General features: G+C 37.1%; 1 protein-coding gene across 1 annotated transcript in view; it reads right to left on the bottom strand.

Moving 5' to 3' along the window:
* Nucleotides 1–560: 560 nt before the first annotated feature.
* Nucleotides 561–19,836, bottom strand: part of LIN28B (lin-28 RNA binding posttranscriptional regulator B) — a 112,975-nt gene continuing 93,699 nt past the window's right edge. Inside the window, exon 4 of the mRNA XM_078447632.2 lies at nt 561–1,961. Within this exon, the coding sequence (XP_078303758.2) occupies nt 1,592–1,961 (370 nt within the window). The 3' untranslated portion in view covers nt 561–1,591. The remainder of the gene's footprint in view (nt 1,962–19,836) is intronic.

The raw sequence follows: 19,836 nt of genomic DNA, 5'->3' as shown, positions 1-19,836 counted from the left end.
TCACACAAAACGTTGTTTATTGCCCATGTTAAAGCATTATAATGAATTGGTACCTTCTTGGAGATGTTTCAGAAAGTTAGCCATAACATATAGAACCAGGAGGACACCAACATTTTTTTAATGACTGAAACCTAAAGGGACTGATACTAGGACTGGTCCCCAGCCAGTTTATTAATAACCTAACTGGGGACCAACCTGAGAAGCGTCTCTATCCCCATTCCTGAATGTCCGCCCTGAACCCGCCGTGCAGGTGACTCCAGCATGAGCAATGGAGGGAACCTCCGTAAAATCAATGCCACCGTGTGAAAATCCTTCCAGCTCTCCCTAGGAGAGGCTCCACACTCGGCCCCAGGAACGCCAGTCTAGTTGCCTGCCACCCCACGCTGCTGTAGGGCAACCGTAGTGGGCAATTGTGAACATCCACTTACTTTTCGTTCTCAACCCCAGGATTTTATTCTTACCTGTGCTGTCTGGTTTTAGAGACAAGTTAGATAACTCTCTAGGGGGAATAAAAAAAGCCACCAAAAAAAAAAAAAAACAAAAAACAAACAAACAAAAAAAACCCACACCAACACCGCACGACTGGAGTTTTCCTCCAAGGTCTTCAGTAGTAAACGAGGAGGCCCCCTGTTCGGCGCGATGGTTCGGACTGACTCCGTCAAGGGAAGCTGCTGTTGCCACAATCCCTTAAAAACTTCACAACATGTGAAAGATGATAATGAGCTGGTATCAAAACATCATGGAAAACAATCAAGTCACTACATTTGTACATTGCCCTCCCCCTTCATTTTTCTTAGTAGGCATCTAATTTACAGTCAAAACACGTGAATTAAAAACATCGAAATATCGGCACAGTAATTACACATTCATTATCTTTTCTGGAGTTATGGATCCCAGATTCAAAAGAGCTTATGGCAGTCGGAGGCATATGGAGTTAAGGTACTGCCTTCAAAGGGCGTTGGGGTAGGGGGGACCCTCTATAGACATCAGGAAAGAGAGGCAATCCCATACTTGGGAGAACTGATGACTTAAAACCTTTAGTACCATATGATTGGCAGCTCTGAGATCTGAAGTAGCCTTTGGTTCACACAAAAGGTAACAGTCATGTGTTTATTTTCATGTAATATAAAGGGAGTGGTATTTGAAGAAAAATCTCCAGGGATTATCTCTGAAACCATCTAAAATGCTTCATATGGGTTTGCAATTCTTGGGGATGTCCAATTCTGTGAGGGAGGGTGTGTGCTTGTATCTCTATACACACATATATAAAGACGAACCCGCTTTATATATATGTCTACATTCCTATAGAAAATCCTCCTACACACACACACACACGGACTCAGGCTCTCTCCCTCTCACACATGCACATATAGATATACATAGTATTTCATTCTCTGAGTCACATAAAACATGACACCCTGCTCAAATGTAATTTGCTTAGAGTGATTTGTCTGTTTAAAAAAATTCACAGTTCCTCAACAGTAGTTAAAAATCCCAAATCAGCTGCTGCTGTGAAATACTGTTCCCCTGTACTTGCATGAGGTAGACTTCCCAACTGGGGAAAGAAATCGGTAACATTTCAGAAGGAGGGTTATGTCTTTTTTCTTTTTTGAACGGAAGGCCCCTTTTTGCTTGGTTCTTCCGGCACTGCAGAGGACTTCGCCAGGGAAGTTTCTTGAGATGACCTGCCTGGCCATTCTGCTATCTCGAACCTCGCCTCCTGAGGAAACGGCGGTGACGTGCAGCCATGCCCTCCCCCCAGCTCTCGAGGAAAAGTCGAAGTGCATGGCTGTGATTCTGCTTCCTGTCTTCCCTGAGAACTGGCAGGCGGCTGCGCAACAGTTTTATGTGGGCAGTTGGCCACCATGTGCGCGATGCTCTGACAGTAATGGCACTTCTTTGGCTGAGGAGGTAGACTACATTCCTTAGCATGATGATCAAGGCCGCCACAGTTGTAGCATCTGCAACAAGAACAAGGAAAACATCTTAGAAGCAGGGAGCACGGGCCATAAAACACATTGTACAGTTTTTAAAAATGACAAAATACACTATCAATGAGATCAGCCTCTTTTAACATGTCCTTATTAATGAGTATGGAATGGCTATTTTTAATGCCAGTTGCTTTCAAGACTGTCTTTGGCAAAATGCTCTAACAAAGTTATAAAGCTAATTGTGCTAAGCATAATAGTCAATGAAAAACAAGAGTACTAAAACATGAAAGACTAGTCACACTTCCATATAGAAATGACTTTTTTTTTTTTTTTAGGTTTGAGAGGTCATTTTAAAAGAACAGTTGTAGTCCACTAGAGGGCAGCCAATGGTCAACAAAAAATGACCAGCTAGCTTTAAAAAGAAGTCCATTAAAAAATAAAGCTGTTAACATAATAATATGCACTGCAATGCACTCAGCAATTGAGAAAATTATAGACCAGATTAAATTTTGTTAGTTTAACATTTCTTTGGGTGTTTAATTATGTTGACTGTGGAAACCAGCTGAACTGGAAGAATTTTTTCCTTTGTACATATTAAGTAATGTGGTGAAATCTGATATATAAGAAGTCAGATGTCTATGGTGAGTGATATCTAGCAAATTATGAAGTGATATTAGAGCAATATAGTAAGTATCTGAATCAGAAGAAGCTATAGAAGAAAGCTTCTAAACACTTAGATTGTCTCTCTCTCAAAAATAAATAAACATTAAAAAAAATTAAAAGCTGAGATATATATTTGCTCAGCTTTCGTCAGATTTTCTTTGAATATTTTACATTCAAAAAATATAAAGAACATAATATTGTACATTTATAAAGGTTTTTAATCCACTTGTTGAGTATAGAATTTACTTGTTTTGTCTCCAAACGAAATGTTTTAAGAGCTTTCTATTTTAAATTTATTTTTAAATACATTTATGACCCCATAATTCTTAATATGAAGCACAAACAATAAGTCACAATATTTTTTAAAAAGATAGCAAATAAGTGGTAACTGTGAGCATGAACTTAAGACTATACTGACAATAAAATAATTATAATTGATTACATTGTGGGGGGGGGGAACAAAAGGAGAGCAAGCTTAACAACTTATACTACCATATATTTCAAAGACAAACTAAGCTACTACTAACCTACTGAGCACTAGTATTGTATTTTCTGAGACAAGTCACAGAGGGTGTTTTTTGTTTGGTTAGTTTTTTACCTGGCAAATACTAGGATAACTATGGCCTATTTCTTCAGTTACCAATATTACCTTTCAGATTTTAGAATAATGGATTCACAAGATGGGCTTTTATTCTTTGCAATAATTAACAAGTATTTATCCCAGGGAAAAGGAGTGCATCATATTTTCAAAAATTTAAGGGAAGAACCAAGAAACCACTTTTTCTGATTATTTCTTGTGCAATTATACACCTTAATATAATAAATTAATAAAACATATATTATGATCCAGATGCAAATTGTTTTAGCCATGTGTTCTAAGAGATAATGGAAAAATTAAAGAAGAATAATTATATTACCCATGAATGACTGAAGTTCAGGTCCCCCAAATAACACACTAAAAATGGTATCTTTGAAATATATAACCATATCACTTATAATAATGTTTTCCCACAGAGTTCTCTTTTCTACGGATAAGTGAATTCTTAGACTAAATTAAATCTGCCCTTCTATTAAATATCTTCTTTTGAATTAAATGCACTTCCCTGAGAATAACATCCACTCAGGAACTCATTGTGGAAGAGGAGAAAATAAGTTAAAGCCTTCAGTAATAGAACATGCTTTCCTGCGGACACATCAATTTCATCAGTCACTGTGGTATGCACTGTGTTATCCAATTCAGGGAACCATTCTGCCCATGCATTTACCAAGAGCTAATGTCAGGATTCCACTTTTACAAATGGGGTCTTCCATCATATTCTGTATGTGCATTTACCATTACCTTCAGGTTTTAAAAGTTATTTTTAAGGATACTATATAATTTGGGTTTCCTTGCATTTTGATCTGCTCAGTTAATTCACTCTCCTAGCTTTTCAGTATGTGCTATCATTAGGCCAGACTGTCTTCTACACTGAAAAGATTTGCATTCAGTGTATATGTGCTTAGTCTTAAAAGGGGAGGAGTGGTATTTATTCTCCTCTTCTATTTAATCATTCAATGTCAATCACTCTTACTAAGAGGGCAGATCACACCCCATTATGAAACCCCGTCCTTCCCAAGGGACTGACACCAAAATGGAAATGTTCAGCTACCTTTTAGCACACAAATGATACCACACCACACTCTCCATACAAGCTCTACATGGTACTTGTCTCCTTTGTTCACTGTCCACACCTCTCCAAATCAGCTTGCTTTTGTTAGTTTGAATGAATTTTACATTTGATGTGAGAATGAAAATGGCATGTGTGCCCTTGTATGGCTACATGCTTAATATAAAGACCTAGATCCACAAGCAAAAGACTATATATGAAGAAAACTATAATCACACTTCATTATACATTCTGATAGCCAACCATAAAAAGTAAAATCATTCATGGTTAAGTATTTTATAAAACTATGAACCAATGGCACATTGGGCATTTTCTCACATATTAAACATAAAGTAAAATAAAAATGTTCAGATTAGTCTTAAAACTTTATCTAAAGTTCTTATAAAATTATAAATACTTTAATTCTACTGAGCTAGCACATTCTACAAATATTACCTCTTACTTAAGATGCTTTTTAAGATGGAAAATAACAATCAAATTGAAGCCAATTTTTTTTCAATACATGAAATTTATTGTCAAATTGGTTACCATACAACACCCAGTGCTCATCCCAAAAGGTGCCCTCCTCAATACCCATCACCCACCCTCCCCTCCCTCTCACCCCCCATCAACCCTCAGTTTGTTCTCAGTTTTTAACAGTCTCTTATGCTTTGGCTCTCTCCCACTCTAACCTCTTTTTTTTTTTTTTTTCCTTCCCCTCCCCCACGGGTTTATGTTAAGTTTCTCAGGATCCACATAAGAGTGAAACCATATGGTATCTGTCTTTCTCTGTATTGAAGCCAATTTTTTAAAAGACTATCAAAATAAGATTAAAATTTTTAAATGAAACGAGAATGCCAACAATAGATATAGTAGGATAGAAGCACCTACAATGGCAAAATAAATAAAAGGAAATCCTTTAGGGCTTTACAAATATTTTATTACATTATGGAATAAGTAATTAGGTGGATCTTAATAAAGTAAGCTCAAAAAACTACATTAGTTAATAAGTTAATCAAAACATATGCAAAGTACTGAGGATTTCAAAATAAAAATTAGAACTCTGATTCTGAAATCAGAATTTATTTATTTTTTTTAAATGTTTTGCTCATTTTTGAGAGAGTACAAGTGGGGAAGGGGCAAAGACAGAGGGAGACACAGAATCCGAAGCAGGCTCCAGGCTCTGAGCCATCAGCACAGAGCCCGATGTGGGGCTTGAACTCGTGAACCGCAAGACCTGAGCCGAAGTCAGACATTTAAACAACTGAGCCACCCAGGCGCCCCTGAAATCAGAATTTAGATCTGCTATGACCCTTAGAAAAATTCTCATTTTGGGGATCTAACCACAGAATAACTTAATTATATTTTCAAATGATAATGGTAACAATGGTTATAGAACTGAACCCGACTGAAAACTAGTAGATTAGAATATAGACATTAATTTTTAAATGATACCTCAATGACTTAGATGAAATAATTCACCAATCGTATGTTTCCCCTGGATCCCAAAAGTGATAAAAAGTTGGGCAGAGGGGTGACACCACACACAGAGAGCCAGCTTTGCCTAAAAGTGTAATTTGAAAAATATAACTTAGGCACTTCTAAGTATTTCAAAGTGCTAATTCAATAAGACTTTATATGGAGGGATGCCTGGGTGGTTCAGTCGGTTAAGTGTCTGACTCTTGATTCTGGTGCAGGTCATGATCTCATGGTTTGAGATCAAGACCTGCATCAGGCTCTGTGCTGACAGTGCAAAGCCTGCTTGGGATTCTCGCTCTCCCTCTCTCTCTGCCCCTTCCCTGCTCTCTCCTCCTAAATAAACTAACTAACTAACTAACAGAATTTAATGGAAAAATAAATCTACATTTTGGGGGGTTGGAAGGGGCATTAAAGATAAGGATACAGTGATCTGTAAGCTTCTCAGGAACAAATACTGAACAACAGTAAGTACAGTGGTATCAAGGAGAGAGAATAGAGTGGAAAAAGAAGTGCAAGGTATAGGGCAGGAAGAAGGGGTGAACGCAGAAAAGAGGACATACAAATCCCTGGAAAAGAATTATGTGGAAAACGATCAATACAATTTCCAAATGGGAGACCAGAGAAGTCACAGATTGGAAAGAATTCCAGAAACTAACTGGCAGAAAGGATAACTGACTCTTTGAAGAGATTGCTTGTCACTGTTTATCCTGATACAGTCCAACTAAAATCCGAAAATGATACCAATGACATTCAAGTCTACAGTTTTCTATATTAATACGACTGAATACTTGATACCTAATCCAACTGTGTGCTGACCAACCCAAACACCTGGCATTGCTCAATACCAGTCTGACAGTAGGAGGGAGGTGGATAGGAGAAATGCCATCAAAGAACTCAAGAGAGCTAAAGAAAAGGCATGTAGCTTTTGTTGGAAGCAATCTGCCCACCCTGTATCTCCTGAGGGTAAGAGATACAGATTTCTTCCAGAAGGCCCAATTTGTTTCGATACAGGCGTCCACACATTCTTAACTTATACTGGGTATAGTTTATTCACTTCACAGGATCTGCCCCAACATACCAAGAGGAGAGTTAGAAAACTTTGATGAATCACAGAGTCAGAAAGGCCTTTCTATAGACCATACATTTTCTGACCTCTATTAAAGCATCTGTTCTTTACATGAATCTGTTTCTTTGTATTTCATTCTTATATCTAGACTAAGACTATAAGCCAATTAAGCAATAAAACATTTTAGTAAGGTTAATTTTTATATATTTTTCTTAAGTACAGTGGGCAAAAACATTGAGATTTTTAAAAGTAGTGGTTAGTGGTGATTTGTGATTTTTAAAAAGATTCTTCTGGAACAAATACATATTTAACACCAGAAAAAAAAATTATTTGTATCTTCTGAAATACAGAAGCCAGTATCCCCCTAAATTACCTTAATTCATGCTAAAAATAAGCATTTCTTTTTTTTAATTTTTTTAAATGTTTATTTATTTTTGAGAAAGAGAGACAGAGTGCAAGTAAGGGAGGGGCAGAGAGAGAGACACACACACAGAATCCAAAGCAGGCTTCAGGCTCCGAGCTGTCAGCACAGAGCCGGATGCGGAGCCTGAACTCACAAACTGTGAGATCATGATCTGAGCCGAAGTCTGGCACTTAACCGACTGAGCCACCCAGGTACCTCTAACTCGTGCTAAAAATAAAATGATCTATACAGAGTAGGATTGAACATACTGTTAACAGAATTAAAACAACAATAGAAATAATAATGAGGTTCAATTCACTAAAATCTTACTATGTTCCAGAGACACTGTGCAACAGGTTTCAAATGTATTATATAATTTAATCCTCCCCCAAACCCTATGAGGTACTACAACATCTACATTGTATAGATGTGCGCGCGCGCGCACACACACACACACACACACACACACACACACAGATTTGAAGTAGATTATTTCTTGAGATTTAGGTTACTGCTCTATCTCTATGATGGGGGGGGATATGAACATCCTTCTTTGAATGGTCCCACCTATACAATGAAGGTTGGAGCTAATCTAATCTAGACTCTTCAATGCCAATGCCCAGTTTTATTTCTATGCCTCTTGTACTGCATAGGTTGAAAAGTTTTATCTAACAAATTAATAAATAATTTTTCCATTTTCTTTAAACATAGGTTTAAGGCTGTGAAGTCAGAACTTCAGGATGACCTGTTATAATCAGAGTTATCAAACCAACTCAATAAAATTCCAGTCAAAATAAAGACCCTGACATTTTAGTTATCCCATGAAGTCATATTACAACGTGAATGATTTGTTTAGGCCTTGAAATAAATACTGGAATGAGATTCTATTGGTTGCAGTGAATGTAAATTGAGAGGGCCTCTTTTGGAGAGCAATTTGACTGACAGTACATTTCAAATGTTAATGCACATACCCTCTCACCCAACAGTGCTAACTCTTTAAAAATTTGCTTACAGAAATATTTTACTGTATTGGAAATATATTGTAGGGTCATCTGGGGGGCTCAGTCTGTTGAGTGTCCAACTTCGGCTCAGGTCATGATCTTGCAGTTCGTGAGTTCGAGTCCCACATTGGGTTTGCTGCTGTCAGCCTGCCAGTGCACAGCCTGCTTTGGATCCTCTGTCCTCCTTTCTTGGCCCCTCCCCCACTTGTGCTGTCTCAAAAATAAATAAACATTACAGAAAAAGAAATGTATTCTAATATAGTGCTGCCCATATAGGTAAAAAATAGAAAAATTAAATGATAATAATACTAACAATAATAAATGCTTATAGTCAAAACCAGGTAGTCTGCTGTAGTCAATGCTCTCTACCACTGAGCTGTAAATATGTGAAAATAAAAAGAAATTAGAACCCACATACACTGAGAAACACCACAGTTATTAAAAGAAATGAAGTAAAACAATATTATTTTTAACTGAGGTAGATCTGTATGTATTCACATGGAAATATCTCAAGATAAATTAAGTAAGAATAGCACCACAAGATAACACACAAATATAGTATAATCCTACTTATGCTTCAAAAACACTGTATATGGTTATAAGTAATTGTATGCATTTTTTTAAATGCATGGAAAAACTACTAGAAGGATAAACCATAAATTAACAGGGGTTACATCTGAGGAGAAGGGAGGTAATGTGAAGGGGGACTTTCATTTTTATATTAATTTTCATACAGTTTCTTTTTTTTTAATTTTTTTAAACGTTTATTTATTTTTGAGACAGAGAAAGACAGAGCATGAACATGGGAGGGGTAGAGAGAGAGGGAGACAAAGAATCTGAAACAGGCTCCAGGCTCTGAACTGTCAGCACAGAGCCCGACGCGGGGCTCGAACTCATGGACCGTGAGATCATGACCTGAGCCGAAGTCGGACGCTTAACCGACCGAGCCACCCAGGCGCCCCATACAGTTTCTTTTTTAAACAATAAGAAAGAATTTATATATTATTTGTGTAATTAGAAAAAGAGCAATTATAAACTTCCATCTCCATTTTGTAATTTGACCTTCATTATTAATGCTCATCATCCAACAGTGAACTTGTATACCAGCAGTCCTAGAACCATCTCAGAAGCTTTTAAAAAAATATTTATGCCCAGGCACTACTCCAGACCAATTAAATTATAATATCTGAGGATGGAGGCCCTGGCCTTGGTACTTTTTGAAATCTTTTCAAGTGATAGATGGCTGAAAGAAAACTGGGTTTTTAGTATTATTTTTAAAAAGCAAAATTTAGTGTAATTGCCATTCAGTTCTTTCTGGTGCACAGTAAATGGCAGGTGTCTGGATGGCTCTATGTTGCCTGCTTTTAGTGAGAGTAAGAGTGAGTCTGCTGTGGCACAGAACTAATTGGAATTCAAAACTCTAAAACTTCTGCCAGTGGAGGGGTGCCAGGCTGGCTCAGTTGGAAAAGGATGTCTCCTGATCTCAGGGTTGAGTTTGAGCCCACGTTGGGTGTACAGATTACTACAAAATATAAACTAAAATAAAAAAACTGCTGGCGGTAGAAATAAATACTCTAGGCATCCTCGGAACCTCAGTTTCCAGAACATTTAACTAAACTGATCTGGGGTTTGCACTGAGTTCAGAGGGTAGTTTTTACTTACCAACTACTGTTCTATCCTCTTTTATCACCTGGTTCTATGATGGGAAATTATCTAGATACCTTGCCTATTTAGTGAGTTCAACTGTTTGTGATACCTATGTAATCATTTTCATAAATTGAAATGGAAAACAAAGAAATCACTTAAGACTATCTGTTATGTGCAGGAGAAAAATATCAGAAAAATAATATTAAAAAGGAAATCCAGACTAAAGAATATAAGTTTCCAGAATGAAAAGGAGACAAATTTCCCAGGGCAACAAATTAAAAAAAGAAATTTCAATTATATCTCAGAGAACTAGGGATAAGATTATAACAATGTTTCATTAAAGAAAATTTCATCAACAGTAATGAAAACTGGATGATCTTTAGTTTCAAGACTAACACTGGAAACAAGAAAATAAAAACATACCTTCATCATTTGGGAGGAAATCACTTCCAACATAGAAAAAAAAGCAGCACAACTCTGTACTAGATAGTAGTGAAATGTATATAAATAGCTGAATGGTAAGATTTATATATTTACATATTTTATGCTGTTTGATGTCTTCCGACTGCTTTTCAGACTGGCTGCCATGTTTGTTAGTTTTGGAACACTCACTCTGATTAATGCCATGGTCTGTTGTCTACATCATAATGCCAGCCAAAAATGCACCAAAGTACCTTGAAAACCAGCTAAAATGTAGTAATAGCTCTATTTGCCAACCTTTCATCATCTTATGAAAACGGTAAGATGGAAAATGTGGGGGGCAGGTATGTGATGAATGGGTTTCAAGCAAAGTAGGGACAGAACACGTAGCAGTTTTAAGAGAGAGAAGGACATGGAAGGGGAAGGAAATCATAGGAGAAATAGGCACAAAGGAAGCCTTTTTCATGTAAGGGCACTTCAATCAGGTATAATTATAAGCCAGACATTTTGGTATTTCATTCCATTATGTGCAGAAGTACTTGGTAGATTTTGTGGCAATCCCACAGAACAATAATCATTTGTTCAGAGTCTGCTACTTTGTACCATAGCTTGAGAAGGAGCATAATAATGAATTCCAGGTCATATGTTAAATCTGTATTTGAAATACAAACGCTATCTCTCTTGTGGGTAACAAACAACATTCCAGACAGGTAATCTGTTCTGGCTAATGGAAAAGTTGAAAAAACAAGGAGAAAGATGTACTTAAACACAGATAACTTAATGCTTTCCAATTTCTTGGGAGTAAAAACAGTCTGTTATGAAATAGGACCCAATCCTCACATGCAGTGGACATTCTGCCAACACTGCTTTTATGATCCAACCCAGGTAAGGAGAGTGTCCTGCTCAGGACCTCTCTCTATCTCTCTGTCTCTCACAATCTTTCTCTCTCTTGCTCTCTCACACACACACTCACACACTCACACACGTGCACATGCCACAAACAGTTCTACAGTGGCAGCGTTGCTAACTCTCCAAACGACAGATTAAATTCATCCTTGTTAGAACCAAGGTCAGTTTATCTACCATATTTGGTCACAGTAACCTTTAGGTATGGAGCATGTTTAGGTTACTGCTGGTATCATATATAAAGGAAAGAAAGACATTCAATATTTAACCAGAAATGGTCAAAACTGGGTGTCTGCTTAGATGGGAGAACCAGGTTATAATATGCAATCTGAAAATGTTGGTTCATTTATCTATTACAGCAGTCTTCCTGAAAAGTTAAAACCCCAGGGCTGCTTGCTTTTCACTAGACGATTTCACATCACTAGCATCAGAGGTGTGACATGTGCTGTAAATAAGCATGAGTTCAGCCTGGACAAATACAATTCCACCACTGTTTTTGTGTCAACTTTTATAAATGTTTTTTTTCTTGCACATAGCATGATTTCTTTCTTTGGCTCTGTAAACCAGCCTTATTTTTATGCTGATGTTATTTTACAAGTCATTCTGAAGTGATACCTTTCTCTTTATGTGTATGTTGAATTTTTTTTTTTTTTACTATTAAACATGTTGCCAGAAGCACAAGCAATTCTAAGAGTAGCTTCATCATGATTACTTGATATGGGACGCAGTAATTTGTTATCTAGAGAAATGGATGTAAATGTCAAAACAATACACAAAAGAATTCAAATACACAATAAAAATACCTTAAGGTATATAAACAAAGACTACAAAATAAAAGTGACTAGCTCATGTTTTGTCAAAGTTCTCTCTGTTAAAATATAGAAGGAAGAGACAGCATGAGAAATTTCAAAGGAAAGAGAGATGTACAGAGGTCAAGAATCAATTTCAGTGACATGAGTGATGAACTACACAGGAGAAGGTTAGATAATAGTTTCAGATTTATGCTGGGTGTTTGCAAGCTGGAGGCAGTAAGAGGGCTAGATTAGAAAATGCTTAGTTTTAGTCAAGTGAGTTCTTATTATGTAGCCAAATGGGTTACTGAAAGCTTTGAAGTTTCTGAGACTGAGTTACCTTTGGTATAAGTATCGATGTTTATTTGTTTGTTTGTTTTGGTGCAAGTATCTATGTATTTGAGTTTCTAGGAAGATAAGAGAGTTTAAACACTTTCCAATTGTTGTATTAATAAATTAACATTAACAATGAGTTACTGCTATATTACTGAATTAGTAAGAACTACATGTAAACTTCCCATTTTGACAATGTTTATATGGGTAGCATTAAACGTATTTATTTAGGGCCTGTTGTTCTAGAGCACGCTGCTTGGTGTGATCTGTCCAAAATGTATCCTCAGGATTAATTCATGTGCAGGAGGCAAAAGCAGACTGTGCTAAACTATGTCCATCTCTATAACTACTTGGGAATCAAGAGTTAAAACTATTCTTCTGAAATCACCAATGAAAGGCTTCTAATGATCAATAAGTTTGATCTCCTGTTCCAGCACCAGCTACTGCTGAGGAAAATGATGAGGTACAGATGCGAAGTAGATGCTCTCTGTCCACTTCCCCTCCAGCCCAATTGGTTTTCCTGTGACTATTTACCTTTTATTGCCTTTGCAAAGAACCAGCAGTTCTTCAAGTGTTCACCATGTAGGTAGGTAGGTGAAAACTGAATAAGGAAAATTGCTACTGTTTAGATAACCTCCAAAAACGGTGATATTACATCCTCTCTGTAGAAGTCTCATCCTGAAAATTAAAACTTAATGTAAAGCCATGTAAGGTATCCTTGGCCTCATGGCCACTTCTTTTTTCCTCCTTACTGGTTGCGGCATTCTTCATGTTACCCAGCTGTTTACATGACTAAAGCTTGATGGTCAAGCTGCTAGGGCATCTATAAGATCTTTTCTCTGGTCACTGATCCCTTAAGGAATCTTGTTTCTCTATGGAACATTTAAAGTCTGTGACCCTGGGAACACATAGCCATGGTTATAAAAGAAATGGCTGTCGGGGTGCCTGGGTGGCTCATTGGGTTAAGCATCTGACTTTGGCTCAGGTCATGATCTCTCAGGTCATGATCTCGAGCCCCGCGCAAAGGGTGAGCTCGAGCCTCACATCGCTGTTCTGTTCTTTAGATTCTCCTTTGAAGAGGTTATTACAATTGCCTGTTTTCCTCATTTAATTGAATTAAACAAAATCTTTAACCCTTGTTCATTTTATATCTGTATCAGAGTCGTGATATTACCATTTTTGAAAATTATCCTTTAATTCTTATACAGTAAACACACAACCACAGAAGCCACTGGTTGAGATGCAAAGATCATTACGACATCATTTTGACTTTACTCATTTTTTCAACTTTTTTTTTTTTTTTTTTTTTTTTTTAATTTATTTTTGGGACAGAGAGAGACAGAGCATGAACGGGGGAGGGGCAGAGAGAGAGGGAGACACAGAATCGGAAACAGGCTCCAGGCTCCGAGCCATCAGCCCAGAGCCTGACGCGGGGCTCGAACTCACGGACCGCGAGATCGTGACCTGGCTGAAGTCGGACGCTTAACCGACTGCGCCACCCAGGCGCCCCTTGACTTTACTCATTAAGCACCTAAGACCTAGAAAAGAGAGAAAATAAACACACAACTAACTTTAGTCCTCAGGGTTACTGAGTCCAATATTAGTTGTTGTGTTTATTTTCAGTGATCTTATTTTTCCTATACCTTGGAACATTTTGCTCTTTCATAATTCCGGGAATTTCAACTTCGCTAAAAAGAAGCTTAAAGTACTACAAAAATTTAAATTTTCCCAAAGAATACATATAAATGGGAAACATGTACCTGAAAAGGTGCTCCACATTGCTAATTATCAGGGAAATCCAAATCAAAACAACAATGAGTTATCACCTCGCACCTGTTAGAATGGCTGTACCAAAAAGATAAAGGATAAAGCAAGTATTAGCAAGAATGTGGAGGAAAGGAAATCCTTGTGCACTGCTGGGGAGGGGGATGTAAACTGGTGCAGCCACTGTGGAACACGGCATGGAGATTCCTCAAAAAAATTAAAAACAGAACTACCGTATGATCCAGTAATTCCACTTCTGGGTATATACCCAATGGAAATGAAATCACTATCTCAAAGAGACATCTGCACCCCCATGTTCACTGAAGATTATTCACAATAGCCAAGACATAGGAATGAACTAAACGTTCACTGGTGGATGGATAAACAAAATGTGGTGTGTGTGTATACACACACACACACACACACACACACACAGAGAGAGACACAGAAAGACAAATATTGTATCATCTCACTTATGTGGAATTAAAAAAGTCAAACTCCTAGAAACAGAGAATAGGAAAGTGGTTGCTGAGGCTGGGGGTAGGGAGAAGTGGGGAAAATGTGGTAAAAGTGTACAAACTTTCAGCTATAAGATGAATAGGGTCCGAGGACCTCATGGATAATATGGTGACTATAGTTGATAACACTGTATTGTATAACTGAAATTTCCTAAGAGAGTAGAACTTAAATGTCCTTGCCAAAAAAAGAAAAAGCAAGATAAATATGTGAGGTGATGAATGTGGTAGTTAACTAAACAGGTAGAACCCTTCCACAATGTATACGTATATCAAATCATCATGATGTACTGTAAATATTTTATAATTTTATCTGTTTATTAGACCACAGTAAAGCTGGCAGGTGGGGAGAAAAAATATTTCCCATACAGGCCTTCATGCCACCTTAATGCTTTTTCTCTTATCTCATATAATTTCCCCCTCAGCTTGCTGACTTTTCAACTCACTATGGTGGAAAACACTGAAACAAAGGTCAGGAATCTTTGGCTCTTCTTCTTAGCTCTAATACTAACTAACTTTCTATCTCCCTTGCAAGATGGTGTTAGTATTTGAATTCTCTCGATTCTCTCCCAATTTGAACAAAGATCTTGGAATCTCTCTACCCTATAATGAGCAACTCAGCCTGGTTTTATAACTTTCACCAAGGAATATTCACCAGCCCGGTAGTGAGCAGGCAATGGGAGTCTGAAGAGACCCAAATTTATCTAGAGTTGCTATTGGTAAGGTGGATGCTGGTAAAAGATAGGAGGAAGATGGGGACTTAGTTTGCTCATATAAGCATCATTGAAATGAGCTGGTCCAAGCTGGGAGGAGAGGCAACTGAGACCAGAAGGAACTCAGATAATGGGGGGGAAAAAGGGGGGGGGGGGACAGAGGACTTCTGAAATCCAGACTCAATAGCCCCAATCTTCTCTAATTTCATAAACCTAGTATCAATTAAACGACATGTTCATCTGGAATCAAGATTATATATATCATCACTTCACTGCCTCAAAACTGTTTGCACAGAACTTAATCAGTTTAACTGATTCTGCACTGCCTCCATAATATTCTATTAATTATGCAACTTAACGATTATCTGATAACTGGGAAATAACCATTTTGAATTTAAGGCTTTCACTGAAAAAATTCTTTAAATAATGTATATAATACATCCAGAAGGATGATAAAATATTGAAATAAATCATCAGTATTTCATCATCTTTCAGCTTTCTTACTGCATTGCCCAAACTCAGAAGACAGAATTTTTGTAGTCTTTTTCTTTTTAACCTTTCACTGAACACTGTTGAGAATTCAGAATTTTTCATTTTCTGTCCATAATGGCAAAGAGAAGAAAATGACAAAAGATATTTTACAACTGTTAGATGAGTAAGAACACACACACACACACACACACACACACACACACACACACAAAACACCAAAAACCAGACAGCAGTACTCCAGATGAATAATGAAGGTGAAATTAACTATATAAACTAAACCTCAGATTATGAGCTATTATACACACTAACACCCTATGTATATTTTCTCAAATTGAAGAAGAGCTGAGTGAACAGTATATTTCCATGGACAACAATAAAATTTGTTGTTCAGTTAGTCATTCTACAGGGAGGAGGGTGTCATCCTGCAAAATTTTTTTGACCAGAAATTTCTGTTAAAAGTATTCTTTCACCTCTTATCAAGTCTGTACTAGGAAATTTACTTGCTATGGTTCATAAGTGGGCAAATGCTGAAGGCACTGACTGAAAGGAGATAAATAGCATAGAAATGAAAAAAGATTGATCATTCTAATCAATATCTAAAATGAAGATGTTTTGCTATTACAGTCTGAAGAAAACGACCATCCTCTCTTCAACAAAACTAGGAGCCAGGAAAGTTTTCAAAGCATTGCATTTTGATGATATAAGTGCAAGAACCAGAGGTAATATAAAGCTGGAATCTCTTAGAAATACATTTGAAGTCTGGATCAATATTTATAAGATGAGTGTGTTCCAGGCTTATCCATTAACAATTACTTGTATTAAAAGGAAATTGCCTATTTTGGATATGTATATCTTCACACCAAAAAAAATATGAAATAAAGGGTTTTCCTGTAATTTTTAATACTGCTGTTTTTCACAACATCCCTTTACTTTTGTATCTGTAAATTATTTGTAAAATGACTTCAAAATGTGTTTTTAAAAGGGCTTCTTGGACTCAGATGGTAAATGGTAATGACTATTCTTCCTGGTGTGCTGATGTCTAATAACATGTAGAATTTGATAAATGGTGTAAGAGAAAGTGTTATATCTTTTCAAGAGAAGATATAATCACAGTCTTTGAGAATAGGAATGGTTTTATAAAGAAGTTGGTCTGGCTAAACAAGCTAGGTAAAATTTATTGAAAATGAGTAACGTTTATACAGATGAAAGAAAAACATGCCAGAATATATGTGGCATGAGTAAGAAGACAGAAGTGGATAACTAGAAGATACGTTTAGGAAAGCAAATTGGGTAACTTAGAAAATAAAATGGAAACCAAGATTATTGAGAATATTAAATATATTTTATAATTTACTATTTTAAAACCCTGTCATCTTATAGGTGAAAAAATTGAGTTTTGAAGTTGATACATACATTGCTCATGACCACAAACCTAATAATGGAGAGCCCAAGATTTCAGCCTACAACTGCAGTGATCCATGATAAATCACTTAATCTGAGTTTCCTCATCCGTAAATAAGTTTCATCATCCAGGAATCCTTTTTAAAGATGATAATAATTCCCACTTACTTCATGTGATTGCCTCTGGTCTTGAATGAAATAAATATTTTAAGATACTCTGCAAACTACAAAGCTCTATATAAATAGTAGGTACAATCTCTTTCCCTAATCTTGGATATTCTATATCCAAAGCACTTCCACCCCACTCATGGTAAGATAATTAATGGTAAAAGAGCTGAAGTTCTCATGAATCAGGGGGCGGAGGAGGAAGAGCAAAAATAAGTAACAGGAAAAGCTTAAGGTACTTTTTGCTTTTCAAAAACGGTAAAGACAATAAAGTAAACAGCCTAGTAATGGTATTTTGCATATTTATACATGCTCTATAATTAAGTTATATTTAACACTCCTTGTTTCACTGGGATTTTCTTTACCATCTCCTACTCTTGCATTTTGATGAAATACTCGTAAATTCATTTACTTTGTTGCAGATGCCACACATGTTTTCCTGTATGTAGGTCACTTAAAAATGTTCAGCATTTTTCTGCATTATATTTTGGAGTCCTTAAAAATCATATTTTTGTTTTAATAATCTCTTATCAGAAAACTTTATAAAAAAAGAAAATTATATAAATATGTTAATCTGTGTATCATACAGTTTCATGTATGGGGAATTTGCTCACTATTCCTATATTCTATAAACTATTCTTTCATCTGGCTTTCAGGATACTCTATTTTGTTGTTTTACCCCTAGTTTTTTGACATTATTTTCCTATCTTATTCTCAGTAACTTCCTGGATTCACCAAGCTTGTCTACCCTCTCTCCTTTGAAAATCTGATCCATTTCCCTTAACAAGTTATTTTCTGAATGCTGATCACCCACAAATTATTCCCACTTGTTGTCTTCCTGTAATCTAAAACTCAACTCATCTCCTCAAGGCCATTTTGACCCTACTTTCTGGTCTCTTCCAATATTGATGGATTTTCCTATAAGTTCGATCATTCATCACTGCATTTATAGTGATTACTATTACATTACTTCACTGGTTCAAAAAAAGGAAAAGGTAGCTCATTCGGCTCAGTCAGTTAAGCATCAGACTTCGGCTCAGGTCATGATCTCATGGTTTGTGGGTTCAAGCCCCACATCAGGCTCTGTGCTGACTGCATGAAGCCTGCTTAGGATTCTCTGTCGCCCCCTCTCTGCCCCTCACCGGGGTGTGTGCACGAATGCTCTTTCTCAAAAATAAATAAACAAACATTTTTTAAGGGAAATTATTAAAATCTTCAATGTCTTGGAGTGCCTGGGTGGCTCAGTCAGTTTAGCGGTCAACTCTTGATTTCAGCTCAGGTCATGTTCTCACGGTTGATGGGATGGAGCTCCCACATCAGGCTCTGCCCCGACAGCACAGAGCCTGCTTGGGATCCTTTCTCTCCCTCTCGCTCAGCCCCTTCCCTGCTCACACGCCCTCGTGCATACTCTCTCAAAATAAATAAATAAACAAATAAAAATAAATAAAATCTTCACTGTCTTTTTGTCCTTTAAAAGTAAAATGGAAACATAAAGCTTACTCTCTTAAACCCTATGAACAGTTTCCTCAACTTCTTATCCATTTGGAGATAGGCCCCAGGTCTCCGTCTTTATGCCACAACAAACATTGGTCACGCTGATACCTCAGGTATATCCATCAGTGCACTTGGCCTACTCAATCACCAACCAGTGATAACCATATTAGTGTTACCTCAATTAATATAAATGAAAAAAAAATTTATAAAATCAGTCACCCTGTATAATTTTTTTAATTATTATTTTTAGAGAGAGGGTGTGCCAGCAGGGGAAAGGGGCAGAGAGAGAGAGGGAGAAAGAATCTTAAGCAGGCTCCACATTCAGGACAGAGACGGACACAGGGCTCAAACCCACGGCTCTGTGATCATGACCCGAGCCGAAATCAAGAGTCAGATGCTCAACTGACTGAGCCACCCAGGTGCCCCACGCTATATTATTTTTTTTTTAAATGTGTAATAGAAGAATAAAAGCAGTGAAAAGGGAAACTATTATAGGCTGTTGGAGCCCGAGGGTGAAAAGTAGAATATTTAGTACCAAAAGGCCAGTATCATTAAAGTGAGAGAGGTGTTTTGTGATTAATGTAAGAAATAAAAGCATGAATTCTCACGTAACATACTTTTTGTACTGAATATTATTGTCATGGACTCTAGGCAATATTACAGAGTAACAGGCACTCACTGAGCTATCACATAACCCTATGGCAGAAGCCACATCTACTGGGCAAAAATCACCAAAATCAACTCAATTTCCCTTTATCTAGTCATCTTCTGAAAGGTCTTTTTTACTTTCTGGCTAAGTGTGAGTAATCACTATTTAGGGAGTTTTCAAAGAAGTAGTTAATGGAGAAAACTAAAAGTTAACTATTCTCTGATGCACATCTTTGGAGACACTAGTCTGGAACTTGGAAGGCACAGATCTGAAAGGCATGACTGAAAGGACAGTTGTTAAAGCCAGGAGGTGAAGGTCAGCCAACACACTGTGAAGAGTGAGAGAGGAAGGCAGACA

Source organism: Panthera onca, chromosome B2 (assembly GCF_046562875.1).
Source record: "Panthera onca isolate mPanOnc1 chromosome B2, mPanOnc1 haplotype 2, whole genome shotgun sequence".
Taxonomy (NCBI): Eukaryota; Metazoa; Chordata; class Mammalia; order Carnivora; family Felidae; genus Panthera; species Panthera onca.
The sequence above is the reverse complement of the archived record's forward strand: the minus strand, read 5'-3'. Positions and strand labels throughout refer to the sequence as shown.